Source organism: Quercus suber, unplaced genomic scaffold, assembly GCF_002906115.3.
Source record: "Quercus suber isolate HL8 unplaced genomic scaffold, Cork oak 2.0 scaffold_506, whole genome shotgun sequence".
Taxonomy (NCBI): domain Eukaryota; kingdom Viridiplantae; phylum Streptophyta; class Magnoliopsida; order Fagales; family Fagaceae; genus Quercus; species Quercus suber.
In genome coordinates this window covers 295,874-306,185 of record NW_027069955.1, presented here as the reverse complement: position 1 = coordinate 306,185, position 10,312 = coordinate 295,874, and the positions used below count along the sequence as shown (strand labels likewise).

The following is a 10,312-nucleotide window of genomic DNA, read 5'->3' as shown; positions in this document are numbered from 1 at the left end:
CCCGATGTACCTAAGCCCTCCAAGTTCCTACTCCAACAAGGCTTCTCGGAACCGTGTCTTGTCTAACTCTCCAGATCCCGCAACAAGCTCCATGTTGCATTTGCCATCCTTGGCTTCTTCCAATGCTTCCCAACAACACCAAGATCTCACTGAATACTCTGAAAAGGTGTGGTAAGTGTTTGGGCTATTAACCTCTCAATGGTATGGAAATTGAGAGGTAGGAGTTGAGGAAAATTCACAAGCAATTGTGTAGAGAAATGTGGGCATAACAATCTCTAACTCTCTAGGTTTGTGGTTAGGGTTTTCTCTCAGAAGCACTCCTCAACATTTGTGGGTAACGTGGGTATATATAGTGTGGGTACAGAAAGTGTGTATCAGATAGTACAGTCTAGCAAAATAGAATGTTTTGCGGGTGTCTCGCAGGAAGGCTTCACCCGTGAGCTACTTGCGAAACACAATTGTCCTCATCTTGTCTTGACTCTTCGCATTCCAGTTATGTGCAGGGCACATGCTTTACTTCGCGGGATGCTTAGTTGTGAACTACTCGTGAAAACAGCTATAGTCTTCGTGCCTTGAGTCTTCACACACTCTCTCTCTTTTACACAACCCTTACAATAAAATCCCACAAATAATACAGAGTATAAAAGATTGTACATAATTACAATCAAATTTGGTACGGAATAAAAGCCAACAAAACATATATTTGTAAATTACAACTTTAAAAGTAATGTATTGCAATGGATTATTTATTTGATTTTGGTTTTGTGAAGGCTTGTGGTGGATTTCTAGTGAGTTTTTCAGTGGTGGTGGTGGGTTGTTTTTCTCATGGGGTGGGGCTGCTGTGGAATATGAGAGGAGAGACAGAGAGAATTGCAAAATGGTGTGCGAAATTTAATAAAATAGTTTTTTGAAGGGCCAAATGCTAAATTTTGTTTTTTTTTTAATTGTTTTCTTAAATGACCGATATGGTTCTTCTAAAAAATATACGAAATATAATTGCAATCTATAAAATTTTTTTTTTTTTTTTTTTTTTAAGCAGTACAATGAAGATTGAGAAAGCAAAGAGCACATACTCCTAAGAAAAGGTGAGTGAAAATTTTGTTCTTTAATTTTATTTTTTTATTTTTTTTTTTGAGTTTTTCCATGATTGATGTTGCATGTTTATTTCCTGTTTGATAAAAAGTTAGATCCATGAAATCCAGCCAAGCTTTACTCCATCACTGTACTCTCTGACCAACTTTCCTAATTTAGTACGTATAGTAGGTGCGGTGGTTTCCTTGTGAATTACATGAAAGCAACATGTTGGGTCTGTCAATGTCATGCATAGCATGTAGATCCATGAAATCCATCCAAGCTTTACTCCATCACTGTACTCTCTGACCAACTCCCCTAATGTAGTACGTATAGTAGGTGTGGTGGTTTCCTTGTGAATTGCATGAAAGCTACATGTTGGGTCTGTCAATGTCATGCATAGCATGTGCTTGTGTTGATGCGCAAGTGCAAATGTTTTTCTTGAATTAGTAACCTCATCTATTAAGCTATAAAAGTAGCAGAGATTTTTTTGGCAAAAACTTAAGAAGGTTCATATTTTTCGATTCTGGAAAAAGTAGCGGTGGTAGAACTCTGTGTTTTACTGTTTTTTTTTTGTTTTTTTTTATTTAATTTTTTTAATTTCTGGTTTTTGCTTTGTTTCCTAAGTTTTGATGGTTTATCTTTGTTCACTGTTAAAAGATGTAGTTAAAGCTTGAATGTTGTAGTTTAGTCATTTGACTAGTGGAAATTAATCGTTTCTTTTAATTTTGTGGCTTTTAAGTTATATAAAAGGAGTTAAAGTTTGTTGAAAAAATTGATGATGCTCATTGCAATGGAATAATTTCTTTTTAAATCTAAAGCAAACGAGTGGAGGATTGTGTTTTATCTTAATATGGGATTTCCAGTTGAATACGAAAATTATTTGTAAGCCAAGTAGTGTTAAGGTATTGATGAATAGCTACTGGAGTTGAAAGTCATTGAAAGTACTCCCTTTCTCTCTCTCATGTTTTCATTTTTCTTCTAAAAGCTGTATGTGGAGGTTGTTGTACGTGGGTGCTTGAATTTATAGATATTACTTGTGGATATATGGGTTGTCCAAGTTGACTCTTAGTTTTATGTTGTTACCATTTTTCTTAAGCTCTTGATGATAGTTGTTTGTGTTTCTTCTCTGTATTTCTAATTTTCAATAGAGTATCTTAGATTAGCAACCTCTATAGTTCTTATTGTATTGCTGCTTGTATTGTTGTGATTGGTGTCGTGGTGTCATCAGGTTACAACCCTATAGTTTATATTAATTGGGATAAAGTTTCTGATAGTTAAATAAGAAATTTGAGATTCAATCCTCATTTACACCAAAAATTGATTGGTGTCCTAGGGTCTGTTTGTTAACGTTGTTTGAATAATAGTTTTCGTTATTTAAACAACACAACATATATTTCCACAATACTTAAACAACGTTACTAGAACAACATTACCAAACGGGCCCTTAGTCTGATATAAATAGCAATCATCAATTCCTAATTCCTAAAGGGAGGGAAAAAGAAGAACCAAAAGAAATGAATGACCTCATTTTTTTATGTAACCTAAACCAAAATGACCAAAGCGTAAGATGGAAGATTTTGGATTTGGATTTTTGTTAAATTATTATCATCAAGTCAAATTGGGTTCAAAACTTCCAAGTGTAGAAATCCTAACTCGGTGCAGAATGTGAACTATTAGAAAAAGCAAAGAAACTCAAATCTAAAATAAAGAAACAATTTATGTAAGTTATCTAGTTTTAGTTGAATAACCTCAGAGATTGAAGTTATATAATTACCACCTTTATCTTAAAGCAACAGCCATTTAGATCTTCACTTAGTGATAGAAAAACTTACATTGATTACTGCCAAAATATAGAGAGCAAAGAAACTCAAAATCTTTGAGGTTATAACTGTTATGTGTTAGTTTATATGCATAACATGATCAAGGAATATAATACCTAGCATCACAATTGATAAAAATCAATACAAACTGATAAGAATTTCATGTTTTTACTGATATTTAAACAATCACATATATGGTGTGTTGAACATATTCACATTTTCTTCATCTGAACAGACTCCTCAATATAAAAAAAAATTATTGGTCATTTCTAGCACCAAAGGATCAACTGTACAAGATGAAGAAGTATGGCTCTACTTGGGAATTACTGATCAATTTTGACCCCAAGCTCTGAAGTTCCCTCTTGAATTTGTTACAAAAAGTGTCAATGAGAGAGACAGGAACACACGTATGGAGAAAGAAATATGTGTATGTGTCACTTTACTTACAAAATAGAGTCAGGATTGTAGAATTTTGGTAGCAAATTAATTTCCCTTGATGCACTAGTTGAATTCCCAACTAAATCAATAAGAAATTCTTCAAGTTAGGGAATCACAATGATAAAATATATTTACCACTGACTTGCTGCTATATACTGTAGCTAGGCACGCGCATTCAGCTTTTCCACTTTCTGCATTTGAAAATTCTAGCTATTAAGAATAAACCCCAAAGACAACCAATGAAATTGGAAATTAAGTTCTTAATATCAGCATAAATATTAATTGTCTTCCTCTTTTTCAACAGCATTATTATTATTTTTATATAAGTAATTTTTCAACAGCATTATTCACTAGAGGTGCATAGTGATTATTGGATTACTTCTATTTTCAAATAAAGATATCAAATTTTGGTTCCAACTTCCAAGTTTGTGTCTAAATCAAAATAAATTGACATTTAAAGTCACAAATATCATTAGTTTATAACTATATCATGAACAACATAAGTTCATTAAATAACTTGAATACTAAGAAAATGTACAGTATGATTTCTTTTACCTCTACAACTCTTTTAACTTTGATGTGTGCTTTTCATGGAATGTGTACCAAAGAGGGAGCCTGATGGCTGCAAGTTTTTTGAGACTCATGCTAATTAAGAGTTATAAAGGAATAATATTCATTAATCATACTACCTGTTAATTCAAATTAATTAACTAGACTAGCACTCAAGCAGTCAAGTGTTGCTGATAAAAAAGAAGTACCAACCTTCACACAGGCTAAAGAAGCAAATGTTCACCAAGACACTTAACAAGGGGAAAACAACGGTGCTGGATATTTTGTTTCAGAAAAAAATATCATTACATATACATCAAAGGCTAGTCACTCTCAACACATGAGCAAACATTGCAATATTTGACAATACACAATTTTATTTCTCTAAAAGAATCATGCATATACAACTTTTTCTTAGAAATTGTACATTCAATCTAACATAATTCCTTTTTGCTAGAGAAAAAAGAACCTATTTTTAAATGAAGGCCATACCTCATCTATGCCTTTTCCAGTCTAGTCTGTTATGCACCATGTGCCACTTATGTTCAAGAACATAAGAATATTCATTAATATATTAAAGTGTTGGTGCACTCAGCATTTTTGAAATTTCATGACAAATTTCGCACATAAAAATAACATAGAAACCTTAATGAATTTCATATAGAATTATGATCTTCTTCACTCCCCCCCTTGAAAAAAAAGATTAAGATCCAACCCTCTTTCCTGACCAGATGTCTTCACTAGCATGATAAGATACTTTTAGCAGGTTAGAAATGATTAAGAGCTCACTACTCATGAAGTCATTAGCAACTTTTACATACTCAAAAACAACAGCTCAAGCCAAAGCTTATTAATTTTAATATTCTGATACAAGGCCAATTACAAGAATCCAATCAAAGACAGAATACTAGAAGACCGCATGGTTCTTTTTTGTTATTATTATTTAATTATAATTATTAGTCCATATTGTGTGTGCATAATCATAATCAATCCTGACACTGTAACTGCATTGTCTCATGTCATCCAGAATTTGACACAATTTTGTTCAATATTTGTAAGGAAGCTAGAAGTAGCATCCTTAAAGCTGTGCCATTGCCTTCAATACTTAGAATCATAATCCCAAGTGAGGCTCTCCAATAAATGATTAATAAATTGTAAGCATCTAAAAAAGGATTTGATAAAATCATAATTATTGTTAATGGAAACATAACTTTTGAAAAGATTTGTTCTCTGCAATGAAAAATCCAACATAAGGATCGTTAACCGCTCCTTCATAGAACCACCCAAAATTTAGTTTGATTTCCATTTGAGAAAGAAAAGAATTATAGACGAAATCATAAAATTATAATGCAGAAAAAAATAGAATTAAACCAACTTAATCAATATGCAGAAACCACATTATTTTTTTTTTTAATCTAATATCTCCAAACCTTATTTTTCAACTTTGAATTTATGCAGCATGAACAAGAACAAGGGCCATGGATATGACACTATTGACACGAACTAAATTGGGCAAATCATGGGAAAATAAGACAATAACATTAATCTATTTCTGTTTCTGTGGTCTAACACTTGTAAGTAATTACATTAGCAAGATATCGATGTGTGTGTTTGTGGCTAATTAAGCTAATAATTAAGTCCATTACATTATTAAAATAGTGGTTGTCAAACACCTAATCAGGGATGACCCATGATGTGAAAATTTAATGACAAATTCCAATAGCAAATCAAATTATACCTTTCTTAGATGTCAAGATATGCATTGCTTGCTCATTGCATCATTTTTTAAAGCAACTACCTCACTGCGCTATCAGCAGCCCTGACCCTAGCCTAGATGTAGGAAAAGTAATTTCAAAAACTTAAAAAACATATACTCTATGCAATGATAAGGTTTAACATTCCTAGTTTTTACCTAATAAATTTGTACCTTATCAAAGTCAAGGAATATTTATTCTCATGTTACAAATAACAGCCTTTTTTTTTTTATCACATCAGTCACAAGAGATATATTGTTTTTTATGCTCATTTAAATGTAGAAGTAGGGTGAAGATTGGACTGGACTTATGACCTAGGAAGCATGGATATTTCATTTAGGATGCCATACCCGTGTTGTATCCATGTCATGCCCATGTCATATCGGTGTCGTACCAGCTGTTTTATATTATAATTTTTAAGAAATTGTTCATGTTGCCATGTCGTACCTGTGTACATGTCTATGCTTCCTAGCTTATGAAAATAATTGTTATAACAATTGATGCATTTTTTTTGTAAATTGTATAGAAGAAGCTCAAAACTTTAACTGCAAAGAAAAAAAAAAAAACTATCTACGGAGAGAATATTATTTTTAAAACAAAATAATAATTCAAATATAAGGTTTTACATGATTCTGCAAGAGGTTAAGAACAGCAGAACATGCAAAATCATTAAGAAGCTCTGTATCACATTAAACAATGCCTGCATAGATCCATCAAGGGCTACAATACATGGTGAAAATTCCTTCAGTGAACATTCTAGGAATGATTGTGCGGATTCAAGGCACAATCAAACTTGAGAGTGAAAGCACAATTCTTGCATCTTCCAACTAGAAACTAGTGCCTAAATTGTGCAACTGTACCACTGTGCCCTAGTAATTCTGATTAAGAATTTTTGAATTTAATAAAATGTGTATTGTGAATGGCATAAAATAAAATAAAATAAAAAATTGAAAGGAAATTTAACTGAAAAATCATAGTACAAATATTATGGAATTGCTTGAACTGATCAGGTAAATGTATGAGTATTTTGAACTGGGAGGGAGCATTTACATGCAAACTTAACATTATATATACGTGAGATTTTCTTTTTGCAGAGTATTACTTGATATTGTCTGTTTGCTAAGTATGTACGGCATATTTTAACTTAATCATTGGTTACAACAGGTACAATATTAACAAAAAGGTAAAGGAAAAATAAATGCAACAAGAAACCTTTTTTTTAGAGAAGTGTTGTTGTGAAATCATAACCCAATAACAACTTACCACCTATAATTTGTTGTGAAAGTATTGTATAAATGTTGTGGACGTAACATTTCTTTCTTTTTTATTGGTTAAGTATGAACCTATTGAGTTTAGCCATGACCTCACCCTCCATTCCATTATAATTGGAGGAGGAAGTACCAATTGAGCTATAGCTCATAGGTCATAAGTGACCTCTTCTCCACAGTATTTTCATTTATAAGAAAGTTAAAGCCACGTATATTGTTTTTACAAGATATGCAAGCATAACAGTGCAGTGGCAGCAATGGAAGGTGATAAATTTTCTAAGAGACAAGCAGCTGTGGTGAATCCTAACCACACTTGAAAAGGTTCCAATTTTCTACTATATATGTTCTTATATTTAATAGCTCAACTGTTTGCAGATTAGACACTGAATTTGGAGTTGGATTACTGCTCACAAGAGCTTAAACTGTGAATTTTAATAATTAGTAGACTAATTGGAGATAGGAACTTAGGATTGCCAGTTTGATACCATGATGTCTTCTGATGTTATGATAAAGTAGAGTCAATTTACTCATTTAACTATTAGTTAAAGTTGATGGGAGATAGAATAGAAATAGAATCTAAATTTGGATCACTGTTTAGATATCATTCTAAATTATCACTTGTTGCAAAAGTTTGAACTCAGAATTTTTATAATATATCAACAATTTGTGTAACTATTTGGAGATAGCAACTTAGGATAACTTGTATCATTCCATGACATGTGCTGATATCCTGATTAATAACGGTGGACTTAATCAACTATTACGACTTAATCCACTATTACCATACTAGGGAACTTGGATCACTTATAATGATAGTGTGGTAATCTATCCTTTATTGCAAAAGCTTAAATTGTTAATTTTAATAATCTTTTAACTATTAGTAGACTGATACTTTGTAGTTATTCTATTTCTAAACATGCATAGAGGGAAACTACAGACTATCATTTGTCAAAAGGCATGCCTGTCTAATAAATCTCAACACAATTCTTCAAACTTGACCCTTGTCAGAGTGGTGTCAATGTGTTTTGTGCCATTTGCAGTGGCGGTAATGAAAGGTAAACTAGAAAAACAAAAGCATATTCTCAGTAAATATGAAAAAGAGAGATCCACTTATAAAAAGAAGTAATAGAAATAGCCACATACCTAATATTGGTCTGAGTCAGAGATGACAGCTCCATTTTCACTTTATCAGCACTCTCTGTGAGACATAGAGCTTGCTTGTCTTTCGAGGACAGGTTGAAACTGCCTTGAGTGATGCAAAGCTTTCCTTCAAAGATATAGATGAAGTAATCCTCATTGGTGGTTCAACTTGCATCCCAGCTGTTCAGGAACTGGTGAGGAAGATGACTGGAAAAATCCCATTGGGACGGTAAATCCTAATGAAGTTGTTGCTCTTGGAGCTGCAGTTCAGGTTCGTCCTTTTCTCCTATTGAAACCATGACCTCACCCTCCATTCCATTATTACTGGAGGAGAAAGTACCAATTGAACTATAGCTCATTGGTAATAAGAGACCTCTTCTCCACAGTATTTTTATCTACAAGAATGTGAAAGCCATCAAGATTTTCTTGTCTACTTTGATGGTGGACACAACTTGGAGTTGGAACAATCATTGACAAAAGTGTGGGCCTTTGAAAGCCTTGAATCTTCTTCTCCATTGTTGAAAGACCTGGGATCTATCTCTTCCAATTCCCTTATTAGAGCCCTTGAGTTTCGAAAAAAAAAAAAAAACAATACCAAAACAGAAAACACACAAAACTTGGTTTGTTTCATTTTCTTTGGTTTTCCAAACAGAGAGTGAATAAAAAATAATAAAAATAATTAAAAAAAAAAAGGTACCTGGACATGAGCGTTGCAGTTGGAATTCGGGTTGGACGAGAGCTCCGTTTCCAGAGACGGAATCGGATTCGAAGCCATCCGAAGTGGGACAGGTAGTGTTTTTGGGGACGTCTGGCATAGGGTGGTGGTTGATGGTTTCTTCTTCGCCGATGTCTAGAATCTCTTCCATTATTGAAAGCCCATTGATCCATATCAGTGCCACAACTAGAAGTGGGTAAAAGAGGGACTGAGGAAGACCCACAGCTATGCGTAGCACTTGGACTCGGCAACTGAAAAACATCAGATTTTTGGGAACAACAACAGATGCACTCTACACGGACCCCCCANATTTTTTGATGAAACCCGAGTACTTCCCGGTATTGAGACATCTAGATCTATGTGCAACTAATATTGTTAGCATCCCGGAAAGCCTTAGCAGATTTACTACATTAGAGACACTTGATATAGGACGTTGCAAGCAGCTTCAGGAAATTCCAAGGCTTCCACAATCTGTACAAGTTGTGGATGTAAGCAATAGCTGTTCGTTGAATCCACAATCCTCAAGCAGATTATTGAATCAGGTTTGTCTCTTTTGTTAAGTTATAAAGAAACAATTTTTGTTAATTTCTTCCCCAATTCAATTTGTTGAATTTGCTAATTGAATGCAGATTGGAGAATTTTTAGGGATTTTTCCAAATAAAGGTTGCAAGGGAACAAGAAGCAGGATATCAATGGATCCACAAACGCCATCAAGCAAAACATTGGATGAGATTCGTCTCCATCGCCTGCTTATTCCTGACAGGAGATCTAAACCTGAAGATGATTATTTTATAATTAGACTACCAGGAACTGAGATTCCAACGTGGTTGAACTTAAACCATGAGAGTGATGGAAATGTGATATCATTTTGGGTTGGTCGCACATTTCCAAATATTTTTGATGTCTGTTTTGCTTTTGGACCGGTGAAATATCCATGGAGGTCTTCTTGTACTGTTTACCTTTCCATCAATGGTTGTGAAAAAGAGAACATCAGTTCAACTCCTACAGATGAGTTCTCCGACCATCTGTGGATATTTTCTTTATCTAATAACGAATTGCAGAACCGATTGAATAAGTCAAACCCATCTGAACAAAATTACGTTGAGGTGACATGTAAAATGAAGGATTGGGTTAAAAACCATCCAAGAAGGTGGGGGGTCCGTGTAGAGTGCATCTGTTGTTGTTCCCAAAAATCTGATGTTTTTCAGTTGCCGAGTCCAAGTGCTACGCATAGCTGTGGGTCTTCCTCAGTCCCTTCTTTACCCACTTCTAGTTGTGGCACTGATATGGATCAATGGGCTTTCAATAATGGAAGAGATTCTAGACATCGGCCAAGAAGAAACCATCACCACCACCCTATGCCAGACGTCCCCAAAAACACTACCTGTCCCACTTCGGATGGCTTCGAATCCGATTCCGTCTCTGGAAACGGAGCTCTCGTCCAACCCGAATTCCAACTGCAACGCTCATGTCCAGGTACCTTTTTTTTTTATTATTATTTTTTATTCACTCTTGTTTGGAAAACCAAAGAAAATGAAACAAACCAAGTTTGAT

At 34.1% G+C, this 10,312-nt stretch overlaps 1 protein-coding gene and 1 long non-coding RNA gene across 3 annotated transcripts; one reads left to right on the top strand and one right to left on the bottom strand.

Annotated features, from left to right (window-relative positions):
- Positions 1 to 3,043: 3,043 nt before the first annotated feature.
- Positions 3,044 to 9,071, bottom strand: LOC136063281 (uncharacterized). Of its 2 annotated transcripts, XR_010624964.1 has the most exons (4): positions 8,741 to 9,071; positions 8,047 to 8,606; positions 5,620 to 7,963; positions 3,044 to 3,523 (listed from the first exon to the last, which is right to left on the bottom strand). It is a non-coding gene; the product is annotated as an uncharacterized LOC136063281 (long non-coding RNA). The 2 variants fall into 2 exon arrangements; XR_010624965.1 differs by lacking the exon at positions 5,620 to 7,963.
- LOC136063273 (uncharacterized) lies at positions 9,072 to 10,311 on the top strand. Its single transcript, XM_065763427.1, has 3 exons — positions 9,072 to 9,300; positions 9,388 to 10,234; positions 10,289 to 10,311. The coding sequence occupies exons 1-3, from the start codon at positions 9,076 to 9,078 to the stop codon at positions 10,309 to 10,311; spliced, it is 1,095 nt and encodes a 364-aa protein (XP_065619499.1). The 5' UTR covers positions 9,072 to 9,075.
- Position 10,312: the final 1 nt, after the last annotated feature.

What these genes read in the sequence shown, in the direction of transcription:
- LOC136063273 (XM_065763427.1), top strand. Translation starts at nt 9,076, where the DNA reads ATGAAACCCGAGTACTTCCCGGTATTGAGACATCTAGATCTATGTGCA. An exon ending in CAAGCAGATTATTGAATCAG is followed by an intron (nt 9,301 to 9,387) that starts GTTTGTCTCTTT and finishes AATTGAATGCAG; the next exon opens with ATTGGAGAATTTTTAGGGAT. An exon ending in ACTGCAACGCTCATGTCCAG is followed by an intron (nt 10,235 to 10,288) that starts GTACCTTTTTTT and finishes GGAAAACCAAAG; the next exon opens with AAAATGAAACAAACCAAGTT.